The sequence below is a fragment of the Meriones unguiculatus genome, chromosome X, assembly GCF_030254825.1.
Source record: "Meriones unguiculatus strain TT.TT164.6M chromosome X, Bangor_MerUng_6.1, whole genome shotgun sequence".
NCBI classification, from domain to species: domain Eukaryota; kingdom Metazoa; phylum Chordata; class Mammalia; order Rodentia; family Muridae; genus Meriones; species Meriones unguiculatus.
Window position 1 is genome coordinate 31,055,924 of NC_083369.1, and position 20,541 is coordinate 31,076,464.

The following is a 20,541-nucleotide window of genomic DNA, read 5'->3' on the forward strand; positions in this document are numbered from 1 at the left end:
GCTTCATTCCAGGCATGCAAGGGTGGTTCAATGTACGGAAATCCATCAATGTAATCCACCACATAAACAAACTGAAGGAGAACAATCACATGATCATCTCCTTAGATGCCGAAAAAAGCATTTGACAAATACGACAACTATTCAAGTTTAAAGTTTTGGAGAGATCAGGGATACAAAGCACATAACTAAATATAGTAAAGAAAATATACAGCAACCCTATTGGCAACATCAAACTAAATTGAGAAAACCTTAAATCAATCACACTGAAATCAAAGACAAGGCAAAGCTGCCCACTCTCTTTGTATCTCAACATAGTACTTGAAATCTTAGCTAGAGCAATAAGACAACTAAAAGAGATCAAGGTGATACAATTCAGAAAGGAAGAACTCAAAGTATCACTATTTACAGATGATATGAGTATACATAAGTGACACCCAAAAATCAAGCAGAGAACACCTTCATCTGATAAACATCCTTATCAAAGTGGCTCAATGCAAAATTAACTCAAAAAAAAAAAAAATCAGAAGCCCTCCTGTATTCCAAACACAAAAGGCCCGAAAAAGAAATTAGGGAAACAACATCCTTCACGATAGCCACTAATAACACAAACCACCTTGGTGTGACTCTAACCAAGCAAGTGAAAAACCTGTTTAAAAAAATTCAAATATTTCAAGAAATAAATTGAAGAAGCTACCAAAAGATGGAAAGAACTCCCATCTTCATGGGTCAGTAGGATTAACATTGTGAAAATGGCCATCCTGCCAAAAACAATCTACAGATTCAATGCAGATCCCATCAAAACACTAACACAATTCTTTACAGACCCTGAAAGAAAAATTCACAACTTCATATGAAAAAACAAGAAACCCAGAATTGCCAAAACGATTCTGTATAACAGACTGTCTGGAGTTATCTCCACCCCTGATCTCAAGCTGTACTAATGAGCAATAGTAATAAAAACTGCATGGTACTGGAACAGATACTGAATAGTGGATCAATGGAATCAAATAGAAGACCCAGAAATAAACCCACATACCTATGGATGCTTGATTTTTGACCAAGAAACCAAAACAAAGGAAAAAAGACAGCATCTTCAACAAATGGTACTGGTATAACTGTATGTCTACGTGTAGAAAAATGTAAATAGATTGATATTTATCACCCTGCACAAATCTAAAGTCCAAGTGGATCAAATACCTCAAAATAAAACCAGAAATACACCTGTGAGAAAAAAAATTGGCAAAGAGCCTTGACCTCATTGACACGGGAGATAACTTCTTGAAAAGAATACCAACAGGACAGGCTCTAAGATAACAATAAATAAGTGGAACCTCATGAAATTGAAAAGCTTCTGTAAAGCAAAGGACACTGTTGTCAGAACAAAATGACAGCCTACAGACTGGAAAATGAACCCTATATCTGACAACCCAATACCTGAAGGGCTAATATCCAGAATATATAAAGAACAAAGAAGTTAAAAGAGCAATAAATCAAGCAATCCAATCAAAGAATGGGGTACAGAGTTAAACTGAGAATTATCTGTAGAGGAATATCAAATGTCAGAGAAACACTTAAACAAATGCTCAATGGCATTAGTCATCAGGGACTTGGAAATCAAAACAACGATGGCTAAGATAAAAAACTCAAGTGACAAATACATGCAGGAGAGGATGTAGAAAAAGGGGAACCCTCTTCAATTGCTGGTGGAAATGTAAACTTGTACAACCACTTTGGAAATCAATCTGGCAGTTTCTCAGACGATTAGCATTAGTGCTTCCTCAGAGGAAGACACTGAACTTAGGTCTGATGACACTGGATAAGCTACTGTAGTATTGATGGGGAGGAGGAATTCTCCTACCCGTGTACTTGGAGAGGGACATAGTAGGAGATGAGGGAGGGTGAGTGGGATTGGAAGGGGAGGAAGGAGAGGGCTACAGGTAAATAAACTGTAATTAATATAAAAATAAAAAATTATTTTAAAAAATCCAACTGTAGCACTCCCAGGCATACATCCAAAATATACTCAAGAACACAAAAACATTTGCTCAACCATTTTCATAGCAGCTTTATTTGTAATAGCCAGAACCTGAAAACAACCCATAAGTCCCTTAACTGAGGAATGGATACAGAAATTGTGGTATATTTACACAATGGAATACTATTCTGCAATTAAAAACAAGGAAATCATGAAATATGCAGGATCTAGAAAAGACCAAGAGTGAGGTATGCCAGAAGCAGAAAGACACACATATTATATACTCACATATTAGTATATATTATACATAGAGCATAAGACAAACATACTAAATTCTGTACACCTAAAGATACTAAGCAAGAAAGAGGACCCTGGGTATGATAATCAGTCCTTACCCAGAAAGACAAACAGGATGGACATTGGAAGAAGGAAACTGGACAAGAGCATACTACAGAGTGCCTCTGAAAGATTCTACCCAGCAGTGTGTCAAAGCAGATGCTGAGACTCATTAACAAACTTTGGACATAGTGCATGGACTCTTATGAATGAAGATGGAGATAGTAAGACCTGGAGAACACAGGAGCTCCACAAGGAGAGCAACAGAAAAAAAAAAAAAATCTGGGCAAAGGGATCTTTTCTGAGACTGATATTCCAAACAAGGACCATTCATGGAGATAACCTAGAAACCCTGCTCAGATGTAGCCCATGGCAGCTCAGTATCCAAGTGGGTTTCCTAGTAAGGGAAATAGTGACTGTCTCTGACATGAATTCAGTGGCTGGCTCTTTGATCACCTCTCCTTGAGATGGAGAGCAGCCTTGCCAGGCCACAGAAGAAGACAATGCAGACAGGCCTCATGATACCTGATAAGCTAAGGTCAGATGGAAGGGGAAGAGGACCTCCCCTATTAGTGGACTTGGAGAGGGGCATGGGAGAAAATGATGGAGGAAGGGTGTGGTTGAGAGTGGATGAGGGAGGGGGCTACGCCTGGGATACAAAATGAATAAACTGTAGCCCTCTTCCTCTACCCATCCCAATTCTTCCCTCCCTCCACCTTTTCTTCCCATGCCCTCCCTTAGGCCTCTGATAGGGAAGGTACTCCTCCCCTTCCATCTGACCCTCGCCTATCAGTTATCATGAGGCCTGTCTGCATTGTCTTCCTCTGTGGCCTGTTAAGGCTTTCCCTCCTTCAGGGGGAGGTGTTCAAAAAGCCAGCCACTGAATTCATGACAGAGATAGCCCCTGTTCCCCTTACTAGGGTACCCAATTAGACACTGAGGTGTCATGGGTTATATCTTGCAGGGGATCTAGATTATCACCATGCATGGTCCTTTGTTGAATGATCGGTATCAGAAAGAAAAAAAAACTGGGTGAAATATTCCTTTGAGACTTGTGTTTTCTGTCAACATCCACAAAACTCTACTGAATAAATTTATAGGTAGGTTAATACTTAAAGCTGTTTTTTTTCTTTGTTGTTGTTGTTATTTGGTTTCTTCTTTCTTCTTCTTCTTCTTCTTCTTCTTCTTCTTCTTCTTCTTCTTCTTCTTCTTCCTCCTCCCCCTCCTCCTCCTCCTCCTCCTCCTCCTCCTCCTCCTCCTCCTCCTCCTCCTCCTCCTCCTTCTGCTTCTTCATTGTTTTTATAAACTCCCTTTGGCTTCTTGTGTAAGTTCAGTTCATTCCCTTATATTATGTCAGAGAATTATATTTACTGTGTCTTATTGCACCATAACAATATTCTATTACTACCTGTATTTCCTGTCAGAACTCAAAGAGAAGAAATGTTAGTGGGAAGATTTTTTACATGGCAACATCTGTATTAGCAATATGCTTGGGGTTGGAAGAATGGATATAAATTAGTTTTAGCAAGTTAAACATGGAAAAGAGATTTCATGAAACCCAAAATAGTATGAATATTTGAAAAAATAGTTTTTCAACTGAAACAAAATGCTGAAATTATCTAGAAAATATATGGAAAGATTTGGTATATTTTTGCACAACTCCAGTACCTTGCACTAAAGACAAAATATTAAGGGAATCATAAGTTCAAGACTATTGAGTGCTACATAGGAAGACCCTGTCTCAAACAAACAAGCAAACAAGAAAAAAGAATCACAAGACATAAAATCCATAGCAAAATTAACTACAATGGCAAGTACATAAAATAAAAATGTTATATATTATTTTAGCAACCTTTTACTGTAATTTCTCTCTTAAAGTCAAGGGCTCAATAATGAATATAAAATGAATACAATTTTTATAGGTTATATGATTCCTAGCCCAGAGCTCAGGCTCCTTACCCTGAGGGTCACAACTACCAAGGACAAACTGTTGAGAGCTCAATGCCCCAGCCCCATGCCTATTGGGTGCCACTGGGCAAGTCCAACAATTGTGTGCTATCCCTTACCCCATGCAAACTTCATCTAATGAACTATACCCCTACCTGTATTCAAAGAGGCCAGTGGCCATTGAGGAACACTAGAGACCTGCTGCCATCAGAGACTACCAGCTCAGAGTCTGTAACTGAAAGCCTGTGACCAATCAGAGCTGAAAACACTCTATGGCCATCAGGACCACCAGAGATAATTCAGACCTGCTCCCTGGCACTCCATTTTCTGGGCCACAACTGGGCCTGTATTACCTAAAGTCTGCCAATACAAGATGGTTAAGGGTCAGCTTAAGAGCACAAACAACAAGAGCCAGGAATATATGGTATGACCAGAACCCAGCTATCATACTACAGCTAGCCCATGATATTATTACACACCTGAAGAACAATAAAATTATTAAATCCAATCTTAAGAAGATGATAGAGGCATTTAAAGAAATAAAATGAATAAATCTCTTCAGGAAATATAGCAAAGAAGCCTTTAAAGAAGAAACTAATAAATACTTTAAAGAAATACAGGAGCATACATTGAAACAGGTAAAGGAAATGACTAAAACTGTTCAAGAAAACAGAAATAGAAGCAATAAAGAAAACACAAATTGAGAGAATCCTGAAGATGGAAAACCTAGGGAAGAAAACTGGAACAGACATAAACATCACCAATGGAATTCAAGAGATGGAAGAGAGAAGATCAGGCACAGAAGACTATATAGAAGAAATTGATACATCAAAGAAAATATTAAATCTAATATATTTCTGACACAAAATATCCAAGGAATCTAAGATACTAAGAAGAGACATAATCTACAAATAATAGGAAAAGAAGAAGTTGAAGAGTCTCAGCTCCAAGAACCAGAAAATATTCTCAATGAAATCATAGAATAAAATTTCCAAAACCTAAAAAAACAAAACAAAATGTCTAGACACATACAGGATGCATACAGAAAAACAAAGACAAGAAAAGAAAACCCTCCCACCATATAATCTTCAAACACTGAAACTATGGCACAAGGAAAGAATTTTAAAAGCTGAAAGAGAAAAAGGCCAAGTAATTTACAAAGGCATACCTATCAGAATTACACTAGAATTCTCAGCAGAGATTCTTAAAATTCAAAGGAATTGGACAACCTTGAAACCTCTAAGAGAACACAAGCCAAACTAGACTACTATACCAATAAAAACTTTCATTCACCATAGATGGATAAAACAAGATAGTCCAAGGCAAAACCAAATTTAAGAATTATCTATTCACAAATCCAGCCCTACAGAAAATACAAGATGGAAAACTCCAACCCAGTACATACAGGTGAGAAATGTTATGTTAGTACATTCAAGAAATTAAAAAATAGAAAATAAATAATTCCACAGCAGCAAAATCAAAGCAAGGGGAGCATACAAAAACACCACACACACACACACACACACACACACACACACACACACTAGCATCACAAACATCAAAATAACAGGAATTAACAATCAGTGGTCATTAATATATCTAAATATTAATGTAATCAATTCCCCAATAAAAAGACACAGGCTAACAGAATGAATGTGAAAACAGGATCCATTTTTCTGCAGCATACAAGAAACACATCAGCAACAAAGATATATATTATCTCAAATTAAAAGGCTGGAGAAAGTTTTTCCAAACAAATGGACCCAAGAAGCAAGATAGAATAGCCATTCTGATACCTAATAAAATAGATTTTCAATCTGAATGATTCAAAAGAGATGGGGAAAAACACTTCATACATCAAAGGAAAAATCTACGAAGATGACATCTCAACTGACAGCATGTATGCACACAAAGGCAACAGCACCCACATTCATAAAAGAAACATTACTAAACTTAAGTAACACATTGACTCCAAACATAAATTGTAGGAGACTTTAATGCCCATCTCTCACTAATGGACAGGTCATAGAAACAGAAACTAAAAAGAGAAATAATGAAACTAACTGGCATCATGAATCAAATGTACCTAGTAGACATCTACAGAATATTTCATCCAAACACAAAATTATATACCTTCTCTTCAGTAACTCATAGGACCAGCTCAAAAACTGACTGCACATTCACAAAGCAAGCCTCAACAGGTACAAGAGAGTTGAAATAACCCCTGTATCTAATCAGATCACCATGGATAAAAGCTGGAACTCAAAAACAAGAGAAACCAAACAAACTCATGGAAACAGGACAACTTTCTACTCATTGACCACTGTGTCAGGGAGGAAAATACAGAAAGATATTAAAGACTTTCAAGAATTAAATCAAAATAAAGGCACAACAACCCAAACTTATGGGACACAATGAAAGCAGTGTTAAGAGGAAAGTTCATAACACTAAGTGCCTTTATAAAGAAATTGGAGAGATCTCATACTAGCAATTTAAAAGCACACCTAAAAGCTCTAGAACAAAAGGAAGCAAACACACCCAAGAGAAGTACAGGGCAAGAAATAAACAAACTCAGGTGTTAAATAAATGCTTTAGAATCACAGAGAGTAATACAAAGAATCAACACCAAGAACTGGTTCTTTGAGGAAATCAACAAGGGAAACAAACCCCTAGCCAACTAAAAGACATAGAGACATTACACATGTTTAAAAAAAAGAAAAGAAAAGGGGGACATAACAGACACTGAGGAAATACCAAAAAAAAAAAAAAAAAAAGAAAAAGAAAAATCATTAGGTCTTCCCTTCAAAGACAAGTACTCCACAGAATTGGAAAATCTGGAAAATCTAAACAATATGCGTGATTTTTCTCTGTAGATACTACTTGATAATATTAAATCAAGATCAGATAAACAATTTAAATAGACCTATAACCCCTAAGGAAATTGAAGCAGTCATGAAAAGTCTCCTAACGAAAACAAAGCCTGGGCCAGATGTTTTCAGCCCAAAATTCTATCAGACTTTCAAAGAACTAATACCAATACGTCTCAATTTGTTCCACAAAATAAACAAAAGGAACATTGGAAAACTCATTCTACGAGGCCACAGGCCACAGTTACCCTGATACATAAATCACACAAAGCAATAACAAAGAAAGAAAATTTCAGACCAGTCTTCCTTATGATCACTGATGCAAAAATGCTCAATGAAATACTTGCAAACTAAACCCAAGAACACATTAAGAACATCATTTACCATGATCAAGTAGGTCTCATCCTAAGGATGCAGGGATGGTTCAACAGACATGCAAAAAGCTGTCAATGTAATCCACCATATAAACAAACTGAAAAAAAAAAAAACAACTTGTAAATCCACTGCTGAAATCACTGGAGGTTTCACTGGAGGTTTCTCAGAAAACTCAAGCCTCAGCTCTGCCACTCCTGGGCATGTACCCAAAATATGCTCCATCATGCCACATGGACACATGTTCAACTATGTTCATAACAGCTTATTTATAATAGGCAGAAACTGTAAACAATGTAGATGTCCCTCAAATGAAGAAGATATAAAGAAAATGTAGTGCATATATACAATGGAATTCTACTCAGCTATTAAAAACAAGGACATCATTAATTTTGCAGGCAAATGGATGGAACTAGAAAAGATTATCCTGAGTGAGGTGAACCAAACCCAGAAAGACAAGAATGGTATCTACTCACTTGTAAGTGAATATTAGCCACAAAATACAGGATAAGCATTCTATAATCCAGGGACTCAAAGAAGCTAATTAACCAGGAAGGCCCAAACGAGGATTCTTGAATCTCACTCAGAATAGAAAATAAATTAGACATCTGAAGTAGATGGAAGGAGGAAACTGGATGGGTGAGGGGATAGGGATGGTAGAGAGGATAGGGATCATGTTTGGAGAGAACAGGGGTGGGTAGAACAAAGAGAAAGAATGGAAATAGGTGGGGGAGCATCTCTGGGAGAGAAGAAGCTCCAGGGAGTCTCAGAGACTTATCTGAGACTTCTAGCAGTGGGGGTTAAGGAGCCTGAAGCTGCCACCTCCTGTAGCAAGGTGGCACTTCCAATGAGGGAATGAGTACACTAATACACAATTGTAGGGATAAAGATGGAGCAGAGATTGAGGGAACTGTAAATGTATGACTTGTCCAACTTGAGATACACACTATGTAAGAGATCCAACCCCTGTCACTATTAATGATACTCTGCTATGATTGCAGACAGAAGCTTAGCATAACTGTTCTCTGAGAGGCTTCATTCAGGAGCTGATGGAAACAGATATAGAAATCCACATCCAAACATTAGGCTGAGGTTGGGCAGTTTGTGTAAGAGTGGGAGAAATGATAGAGAGAGCCTGAGGGGTCAAGGATACCATAAGAAAACCTAACAGGATAAACTAAACTGGGACCATGGGAGATCACAGAGATGAACTACCAATCAAATCATGGGCTAGACCCAGACCTCCCTACACATATGTAACAGATATGCAGCTTTGTCAACATGTGGGTCTCTTAACAATGGGAGTAGGGGCAATCTCTGACTCAATGCCTGCCTGCCTTTGAATCCCTTTCCCATAGCTAGGCTGCCTTGTCAAGCCTTTGTGGGGTTGGTTCGGATTAGTCCTGCTTTGAATTGAGAAGCCATGGTAGATTGGTACCCCAGCGGGCCTCCTCTTCTCTGGGAAGGAGAAAGGGGAATAGGGAGGAGTAGTTGGGACTGGGGGGAGAAGCAGAAAGGGGTTGGGATCAGGCTGTGAAGTATGAAAAAAGTGCAATGCATAAAATGATGCAGAGGAAAACAAATTTTATTGGTTATGTAATGTATTCAAATTAAGTTGATATAACTCTTAATTGATTTGATTTATATCAGCATACAATCTATACTTTTATTAGTAGCTATTAAAACATAAGTAGAAAAATGTAACTTCAAAACAATTTAAATCAGAGTATTATAAATATCTAAAATAAAATCACAAATAATAAGAGAGAGATGGAGAGAAGAATGAGATATTTGGAAAAGTAGGACAGATAGCATTGTTTATATCTACAATCACAGTACAAGAATGTAGAGGCAAGAGAACTATGAGTTCATGGATAACTTGTAATAGGTAATGAATTTAAAGGTCAGTCTGAGCTAGATAGCAAAAACAAACAAAAATACAAAATGAAGTATTATTGCATATGTGTATCTCTGTATGTGTATTCATGTTTAAGTGTGTAGTAGTACTTGGTTGTGTGAGTATATGTGTTCATTTTTTATAGAATCAAAGTCCAACCTTGACTGTTTTTCTTCAGGAGTACTGCACCTATTTCTGAGACAGGGGCTGAGAAAATGGGCTCACCGACAGGGGAAGGCTGGCTGGAGGGTGAGAGCCAGAGATGTTTCTGCCTCCACAGCACTTGGAGTACAAGCACGCACCTCCCAAAATAGCTTTTTACAAGATTTCTAGGAATTGAACTCAGGTCTTCATACTATTACTACAACACCTTCATGAAATGAGCTATTGCCCCAGCTTCAATTTTTACCATATGTCAGAAGACAGTTGATATAAATATATTACGTATTGGAATCAAAATGAAAAGATCAATAAAGTTAAAAGAAGAAGAACAAGCACTGGATAGAAAGACAAATGGAGTGGTTAAAAGATATCAAGAAGCAATAGCAAAAATCTATATATATTGGCTATAATTAATGATCAATGAAACAGAATTTTAAGTAAATATTACTGCAACATGAAACTACTGAGTTCCATTAAACTGTACCCAGGATAAATATGAGCAAATTATAAAATACAACTGTTTAACCTTTTTGTGGATGGTCTTCATGACACTATAGTCTATGCTAGCTTAGCAATAAAAATCCAAATAACCAAGAAAAACAAACAAACAAAATTTCTCACTTTTCCTCCCTGTCTTAATTAGGGTTTCTATTGCTGTGAAGAGACACTATGTTCATAGCAACTCTTACAAAGAAAATAAAAACACTAAATTGGGGCTCATTTACAGTTCAGGGAGTTAGTCCAATATCATCCTAGTGCTGGAGAGGTAACTAAGAGCTTTACATCTGGATCAGCATCCAGCAAAGCTAGGAGCCCTCAAAGCCCACCAGTGGGCTTTTCCTCCAACAAGACCACACCTCAAATAACATCACTCCCTATAAGTCCATGGGGACCATTCCTATTTAAAGCACCACACTCCCTAATTTAAGAAAAGAAAGTACAGAGAGTGGAAATTACTCAGCTGTAATGAAATGAATGCATAAAAAAGTTCAACTGACTGTACATTTAGAAATATACAACTTTATTAAATCAGAGCAAAATAAGAAAACAAAATTAAAAGTACATATACTCTGAGGGTATTATTGCTCTCTCCCACTAAAAGCTCTGCAAATAAAATGTGTAATTTCCTCAGAAAAAAATAAAGTACACTCTATGAGTAGCTTGTGAACTAGATATAAGATAAAAACGTCTGGCGAGAAGTAGACTTTAAGAAAAGAAAGCCCAGATATATTTAAAATGACATAACTTCATTTTCACTAATTGTAGTCAAATTCAGGCCATGGTAAAAGGCATATGGAGACGTTGATTGAATAACTAAAAACAAAAATTAAATTGTAGGCCTGCTTGCATCAACCCAAGGAAAGGAATTACACCCTCCCTGAGTAAGAAAAAAAAAATCAGACACTTTCTACGGAAAACTGGTATCTAAAAGCATATAAACTTATTTGAATTAGTGTCAAGAGTAGTTTACAATACCCTTCCCGGGGGGTGAAGGGTCTTTGGGAGTAAAAAATTGTTTTTGCTGTTGTTTGAGACAGGGTTTCTCTGCATAGCTGAGGCTGTCCTATATCTTGGTCTGCAGACCAGGCTCTGCTTCCCAAGTGTTGAGAAAATGCATGTGCCACCATGCGTGGCTGGAAGTTAAAATTTTAGTACTTTTCCTTTACAACACACACACACACACACACACACACACACACACACACACACACACACATATATATATATATATATATATATACATATATATACAAGTTACTTAATTTAAAGAAGAGACATAGTCTTCCTGTGTGTGAGGGGTGTGTGTGCATGTGTGTGTGTTTGTGTGTGTGAGTTGTGTATGTTTGTGTACGTGTACCTGTAGAAGTTAAAGGATGCAGTTAAGGAGTTGAACCTCTCTTTCTATCATGTGGAACATAGGGATCAAACTCAGGTTGTCAGGATTATCAACAACTACATTTACCCACTGAGGCATTTTGTTAACTTAGATGTAAGAGATTTTAAATCGTGGGTGTGTAGGGAGGGATAAAGAAATGGATTAGTGGTTAGGAGTGTTAGCAATTCTTTCAGAGATTCAATTGCCAGCATCCACATGATAGCTTAAAAACTTCTGTAACTAGATTTTCCGGGAATCAAATGGCTTATTCCCCACTTCTGCAAGCCACAGGTACAGGCAGGCATAATAACCAAGGGTATATTTTAGTTGAAAATTAAAATATAAGAGCAAATGGCACAGGAGCCTACCACAGAGGGCCACTCTACCAAGCAGGGTATTGAAGCAGATGCTGAGAATCATAGACAAACTTTGGACAAAGGGCAGGGAATCTTATGGAAGGAGGGGATTATGGAAAGACCTGAAGGGAACAGGAGATCTGCAAGGAGACCAACAGAGCCAAAAATAATCTGGGTGCAGGGTGTCCTGCAGAGACTGATGCTCCAACCAATTATCATGCATAGAAAGTATCTAGAACCCTGCTTAGATGTAGCCCAAAGGCAGGTCAATCTCCCTAGTGAGTTCCCTAGTAATGGATACTGGGGCTATCTCTGACATGGACTCAGTAGCCAGCTCTTTGATCACATTCTTCTGGGTGGTGCGTGAGGCCTTACCAGGCCACAGAGGAAGATAATGCATCCGGTCCTGATAAGAATTGATAGGCTAGCCTCAAATAGTAGGGGAAGAAGACCTCCCCTATAACTGGACTCAGGAAGGGGCTTAAGGGGAGAAGAGGGAGGGAGAATGGGACTGGGAGGAGATGAGGGAGGAGGCTAATCAAACTACAATGTGAATAAATTATAATGAATAGTAAATAAATAAAAATTTAATAAACATAAAATATAAATAAACAGGCCTTAGGGAGCTAGAACCAATACTTAGAATGTGTATAATACTTATTCAAATATGTCCAGAATCTTTCATAGAAACTATGAAACATATACATTCTGTTTAACATACACATTACTAGTCCATTTACATTGGCTAACAGTGACAAAGATCTTTCTGCCAAACATTAAAACATTTTTTCCAGAGTTACTAGTTACTCTCCACAACCTGACAGCAAGGCTCTATTGCTAAAGATATCACTATGACATCAATGAAGTTAAGCTTGTGCCCAACTAAGAACTTCACCCCTATTGACAAGTGTTCATGTGGCTGGAAGGTACTATCCATGCTACCCAACGAGAAAAATAAACACCAGTATTAACCAGCTACAAGCTCTGCAATCTACAAGAGTGACTACCTGAAAGACACTGGTACAATCAATAGTCGCACAAATATTATCGGAGTAAACCATTATTTGTTTGGATTTAAGACCCACTGCATAAGATAGAATGCATAGCTGGCACTTCTAAAGTAACCAAGAACCTGAGACTAAATTAGGATATGAGCCCTAGGGAAAAACCTACTACTATTATTCTACCACAATAGTGGCAATAAAATGAACATATAAATAAAACAACTCCTAATGACATATTACTATACTCATACATCAGGACACTGCTCAGCATTTACCAGAGAAGCTTCTTGTTACAGCAGATGAGGTTTAACACACAGGCCCACAACTTCACAATGTTCAGGGTAGAAGACTCTAGAACACTCAGCCCTAGACAGGATGTCTGTATCAAGTCTCAGGGATCTATGTGGAAGAGGAGGCAGAAACATTGCAAGAGGTAGAGATGGTGGACCATTGAAACAGTGCCTTCCGGAGAAAAGAGGAAGGATGCACACATAAACTCAGAGACTATAACAACAATGTCTGCAACTTGTCCAAGCCAGATAAAATCATGGTCACAAGTAGGTGGCCAACACAACTCTCTTTTTCTGCACTTTCTAAGTTTTTTGTTGGTTTGATTTGGTATATTTTGTTTACTTAAATCTAAATCTTTGTTTTTCTTTTGTTGTTATAACATAAAGTTGTGTAGGTAGGGAGAATTTAAGAGGACTTAAAGGAGTGGAGGGTATATAATCAAAATAATGAAAATACACTATTTGAAAAAAAATTTACTTCTTCATCTCTGATTTGTATTCCCTTGATCTCCTTTAGTTGTATTATTTTTCTAGGTAGGTCTTCAAGTACTATGTTTAAGAGATAAAGAGAATCAGAAGTCTTACCTTGTCCTTGATTTCAAGGGGATTGATTTAAGTTTCTCTCTGTTTAGTTTGATGTTGGCTATAATCTTGCCATACATTGTCTTTACTATATTTAGGTATGTGCCTTTTATCCCTGATCTCTCTAAGACTTTAAGGAGGAATGGGTGTTGGATTTTGTCAAATGTTTTTTGCTACATTAAAAAAGATGATCATGTGGTTTTTCACCCCCTACACAGATATAGCCCATGGCAGCTCAGTATCCAAGTAGGTTCCGTAGTAAGGGGAACAGGGGTTGTCTCTGACAAGAACTCAGTGGCTGGCTCTTTGATCACCTCCCACTGATGGGGCAGCAGCTTTACCAGGCCACAGAGGAAGACATTGCAGCCAGTCCTGATGAGACCTGATAGGTTAGAGTCAGATGGAAAAGAAGGAGGACCTCCCCTATCAGTGGACAGAGATTTGAGAGGAGGGGAAGGATGGAAGGTGATTGGTAGGGGATGAGGGAGAGGGCTACAGCTGAGATAAAAAGTGAAAAAATTGTAATAAATTTAAAAATACATAAAGAAAAAGGGAAAAGAATTAAAGCTTGAGCTGCCCATCGGCTACTTCTATCTCTGTTCTAAAATTATTTTTCAAACAGTGTATTTTTACTATTTTGATTGTATAACTTCTGCTACACTCTAATATCCAGTATATATAAAGAACTAAAAAAGGTGAAAAGCAGCAAACCAAGTAATCCAATTAAAAAATGGGGAACAGAGCTAAACAGAGAATTCTCTGTAGAGGAATATCAAATGGCAGAGAAAAACTTAAGGAAATGTTCAACGTCTTTAGTCATAAGGGAAATGCAAATCAAAACGACCCTGAGATTTTACCTTGCACTCATCAGAATGGCCAAGATGAAAAACTCAAGTGACAACACATGCTGGAGAGGCTGTGGAGAAAGGGGAACCCTCCTCCACTGCTGGTGGGAATGTAAACTTGTACAACCACTCTGGAAATCAATCTGGCGTTTTCTCAGACAATTAGGAATAGCGCTTCCTCAAGATCCAGCCATACCACTCCTAGGCATATATCCAAAAGAGGCTCAAGTAAACAATAAGAACATTTGCTCAACCATGTTAGTAGCAGCTTTATTTGTAATAGCCAGAAGTTGGAAACAGCCCAGATGCCCCTCAACTGAAGAATGGATGCAGAAATTGTGGTACATGGACACAATGGAATATTACTCAGCAAAGAAAAATAAGGAAATCATGAAATCAAAAGAGAGGACCCTGACTAAATGCTCAATCACCATCCCGAAAGGCAAAGAGGAAGGACATCAGAAGAAGAAGAAAACAGGAAACGAGCTAGAAATCTGCCATGGAGGGCCTCTGAAAGGCTCTGCTCTGCAGACTATCAAAGCAGATCCTGAGACTTATGGCCAACTGTTGGGCAATGTGCATGGAATCTTATGTAATAAGTGGGAAATAGTAAGACCTGGAGAGGACAGGAACTGCATATGGAGAGCAACAGAACCAGAAGTTTGAAAACAGGGGTCTTCCCAGAGACTCATTCTCCAACCCAAGTACCATGCATGGAGATAACCTAGAACCCCTGCACAGATGTAGCCCATGGCAATTTAGTGTCCAAGTGAGTTACATAGTAATGGGAAGAGGGACTGCCTCTGACATAATCTGATTGGCCTGCTCTTTGATCACCTCCCCTTGAGGGGGGAGCAGCCTTTCCAGGCCACAGAAGATGACAATGCAGCCACTCTTGATGCGATCTGATAGACTAAGATCAGAAGGAAGGAGAGGGTGGTGCCCCTATCAGTTGCCTTGGGAAGGGGCATGCGTGAAGGAGAGGGTGGTATGGTGGGATTGGGAGGGAGGGACTTATGGGGGATACAAAGTGAATAAAGTGTAATTAATAAAAATAATAATAATAAAAGAAGAAAAAATATTTAAAGCTGGTAATTGAAAAACTATGAAACATATAAACAAAGAGAAGAGGAAATGGGTGACTGATACTGTCTATGCCCCAGATACCAGATTTAACAGGAAACAAATTCAAATTTGTTATTACACATAACTTCAAAGAACTACAGAAATACATTAAAGAAATAAAAGAAAATATTAGGTCAATATAGCATCAAATATAAAACATCAATAAAGATTATTAAAAATAACCAGGAGGAAATTCTCTATCTAGAGACTAAAAAAAGATATGAAAAATTTGCTGAAGAGAACAACAGTAAATTCAACTTTATGTAGATATAGAAATCATCAATTGCTTAATAACTATTTCAATTAAATTAGCTTTGTTTAATCAATCATGAGTGATATTACTGATAATAAACCTTTAAAAGCTTGAACATACTGTCATTCAAAATGTTGCATACTGCCAAATTATGTCTAATAAATTATCAAATGTTAAATGCAAAGCATTTTATATTATATTGATAGTTTCTTTCACAATACACATGACTTTGAATTATAAATTTGATCTATTTTAATTGCTGGTACTTTTAGGTTCATAGAAACTTAAGTACATCCAATTTCTCCTGAGAGAAATCATTTTTTAAAGAGGAAAAGACATTTACTCATTTTTCTTGAATATAATGAACTGTAATAAATTTACATTAAAACAATAATTTACCGAAACTCTCCACCAGTTGGGAAGGGGTTTTTCACATCCACTGTGACTTCTTTCCATTGATAACATGGAACTTTATATTTTAGAATCTCCTAAAGTTAAAAAAGTCACAATATAATAATGTTAAAACCCAGAATATTTCTTTTTATTTCATCTTAAATTATGAACTAGTCAAAAACCTAATGTCCACTTAATTATTATAATAAATAATAAAATTATTTCCCTTAAAATTAATTTATGATTAAAATTCAAATAATATAAAATATATTTACTTAAATCACAATAATGTGATAATAATCAAAATATGTTTTAAATGACTCTTAAGTTGATTTCCTTCAAACTAATTTCATGAATGAACAAATAATGATTTTATAAGGAATCAGAGATGTTCTCTATCTGTGAATTGTAATATATATATATATATATATATATATATATAATGTATTTTTATCTATCACCTAAGACAAAGACAGGTATATTTGTAAAATGTACATATTCATATTGAGATGGTTATAATGGCATGGTAAATGAAAGCACATATATAAAATAAAAATTTGTAGAAAAATTCTAGAAATTTTACAGATATGAAATGTGTTATTGTCTTAAATATTTTCTCCATTATTATGTTATCTACTTCCCATTGACCTGGGAAGAGGAAGATGTATTTAGCCTGCATAGCATTCAGGCATTCAGTTTCCAGATTTTCTCCCCTGTATTGAGGTTAATGAAGTGATAAAATCAGCCATGTCATTGTACTACATGTGATAAAGTAATACACTGTTTCAGAGAAATATATATGATATTATTTCATAGAATGAATGTGACACTGTTTCAGAGAATGTATGTGCCAGAACTGGGAAATGTCAAGTGTTCATTACTAAAGAGGAAAGTAACAGACAATAACATATAATCGAAAGGAATAATAACCTCCTGCTTGGGGCATCACTGTCTATTAAGTTAGTCTATCCATGTGAACCTCTTTGGTGTTCGCTCCTTATATATAGCTACCACTTCATAGTTCTAGAATAATTCTTTCATTCTTTGTATTTTGTACTCTGGCCTTGCACACTCAAATCTATCATCATCATCATCATCATATATATATATATATATATATATATATATATATATATATATATATTACACAGACTCCTGGCAAAAAGTTTGCTTGACTTTACCATATATACATGGTAATAAATAATATTTTTCAACATACTATTTTAGTAATTCTTTGGGAATTTCACATCATGCACACTGATCACTACTTTTCCAGTACTTCCTTTTCCATCCCCTACCTTTGCAACAGAATTTGTGTTATCTATATATTCACTGGAGTATGGTCAAAATCTCAGTGGCCTGTCCCTTAAAATAGAACTGAATTGTTCCCCTCCCATACCCCTACCACAAGCCACCAGATATTTAAACAAGATTTTTATAGAAGTGTACCAATGAATTTCTACCCTGTCCTTAGAGATATGAACACATAGAATTCAATCAAGAACATCCTCATTCTTCAATAAATGTAGCATTACCATGAACTGTACAATAGATTGTCTCTAAAAAAAACTGCAGAGAAACAGATGAGTGTCCAAGTAGACAGATGATTGAACATGTAAAGGTACCTGTTGCCCAGCCTTTTAACCTGTTTTCAATCTGCAAGGTTCACATCAGAGAGAGTTGCCTCCTGCAAATTTTCTTTAACCTCCATCATGCTTGTGGCACAAGTGTGCCAACATAGATGTGCATGCATTAACATGTGTATGTTCATGCACATACAGTAAATACATAAATATTAAAATATATATTAAAATGTGATGTGCCTATAGCAGAAAAAATTGTTGAATCAACTATCACATTTCAGTGCCCTCACCAGAAAACAATATTTGATGGCAAAGTGATGACCTAAGGAATAAGAGCAGAACAGAAACAAAACAAGGAAGAATAATCATGATGTGGCAGTGCAGGGGCTGGGGAACAGGATGGAAAGTATACAAAATAAATACAGCTTACTTACAATTGCTTTAAAATTTAGTACTTCTCCCTTTAGAGCAAAAGCCATTGTACTGCCTCCTATTCCACCCTTATGTTTTGAAATTAACAATAGTGTAGCTTCGGCAGGATGGAGGAAGTGACTTAAAAATTTCAGAACGAGGACAATTTGGTTTCTGTTTAATAAAAACAAAAGAATATTTTAATGAAATAAAAGACAAAAATATATTGGGTACACATTATGTTTAGTACCTACACCCTACCAGAGTGGACGCAGGACTAGCCACAGGATTATCAACATGGATTGCTGCAGCCATGAATCATCTGAAGGAATGGGCGGGCATGGGAGTGTTAGCAGGCCTTCTGGTGTTGGTCTCCTTGGTTTGCCTGTGGTATATATGCAAGATTAGAGTCTCACAACAGTGTGATGCAGCCATGATCATTCAGGCCTTTACAGCCATTGAAGCAGGACATTCTCCCCAAGCATGGTTGGATACCATAAAAAGCTAAAATGATACGCTCAGGATGCGAGGCTAAGCACTGCACTCAGGGTCAGCCGCTTTGGACCCAGAGAAGAGCATGTCTGATTGCATGCGGGTTGATGCCCCAGGTCCCGCCTCTGAGAAAAAGGTATCGGACGGGTCTGATGCTCTTTGGGTGGATGACACCTAAATGAACATCTGTACAAAGTCCCAATTTATTTCTAATATCAGAGATCAGACCTCTACTCTTGCCTGATGCGTCTAAAACAAAAAGGGGGAACTGTAGAGAGCTGCCGAATGCTATGCCTTAAAGATGGAGCTGGTTTGCGCCTTCCACCTTCCCGATGGTGAGTGCTCTCTGTCACGAACAACTCCACATTTGTCTAAGGCCGAGGATCTGGCTTGCTTCCATGTATGTGGACCTATCTGCATTGCCCCCGTGGCACGCCTGGGTTGGCCACCCAGAGGCTATTTAAGCTGTGGGCTGGCTTTCCCCGGGGTCCGAGGATTGTTCAATGTTCCTGAATAAACTGCATTGAAAAAAAAAAAAAACAAACAAACAAAAAAAAAAAAAAAAGAAAAAAAAAGTATCATTTAGGCTTATACTCAGGAGTGGTATAGCTGGCCCTGGAGGTAGTACTATTCCCACATTTTTGAGAAAGCATCAGATTGATTTCCAAAGTGGTTTTTCAAGTTTGTACTCCCATCAGCAATGGAGGAAGTTTCCCCTTTCTCCACATCATCTCCAGCATGTGTTGTCACTTTTGTTTTTGGTCTTAGCCTTTCTGATTGATGTAAGATGGAATCTCAGAGTTGTTTTGATTTGCATTTCTTTGAGGACTAGGAATGTTGAGCAATTTTTAAGTGTTTCTTTTCCATTCGATATTCTTCTGTTGAAAATTCACTGTTTAGCTAGTATTGCATTATTTAAATTGAATTATATGATTTGTTGTCTAATTTCTTGACTTCTTTATATAATAAGGATATTAGCCTTGTACTGGATGAAGTGTTGGTGAAGATCCTTTTCAATTCTGAAGGCTGTCCTGTTCTGTTGACAGTGTTCTTTGCTTTACAGAATTTGTTTCCATTTTATGAGGTCCCATTTATTAGATGTAGATCTAAGAGTCTGAGCTGTTGGGGTTCTGTTCAGGCAATTGTCTCCTTTGCCAATGAGTTCCAAGCCCTTCCTCAATTTTTCTTCTAATAGATTTAGTTTGTCTGATTTTATGTTGATATCTTTGATCCACTTGCACTTTAATTTTGTGAAGGGTGATAGATATAGGTCTATTTTCGTTTTTCTACATGTAGACATTCAGTTAGACCAGACCCATTTGTTAAAGATGCTATCATTTTTTTATTGTATGGTTTTGACTTCTTCATCAAAAATAAGGTGTCCATAGGTGTATGTGTTTATTTCTGGGTTTATAATTCAATTCCATTGATCCAACATTATGTTAGTATACCAGTACCATGCAGTTTTTATTACTGTTGCTCTATACTCCAGCTTGAGATAAGGGATGGAGATACCTGTAGGATATCATTTATTGTAAAGGAGTGTTTTAGCTCTTATGGTATTTTTTTTTCTTTGTTGTTGTTGTTGTTATTACATATAAAGTTGAGAATCTTCTTTCAAGGTCTGTAAAGGATTATGATGGTAATTTGATGGGAATTGCATTGAATTTGTAGATTGCTATTGGTAAGATGGCTATTTTCACTATAGGAATCTTACTGAGCCATAGGCATGCGAGTTATTTCCATCCTCTGATATCTTCTTTAATTTCTTTCTT

At 37.0% G+C, this 20,541-nt stretch overlaps 1 protein-coding gene across 1 annotated transcript in view; it reads right to left on the reverse strand.

Moving 5' to 3' along the window:
- LOC110542726 (cilia and flagella-associated protein 47-like) overlaps window positions 1-20,541 on the reverse strand; it is a 554,711-nt gene that overhangs the window by 281,182 nt on the left and 252,988 nt on the right. The window contains exons 39-40 of the mRNA XM_060375216.1: window positions 18,298-18,448; window positions 16,287-16,375 (exon numbers count right to left, since the gene is read on the reverse strand). Of these exons, the coding sequence (XP_060231199.1) occupies window positions 16,287-16,375; window positions 18,298-18,448 (240 nt within the window). The remainder of the gene's footprint in view (window positions 1-16,286; window positions 16,376-18,297; window positions 18,449-20,541) is intronic.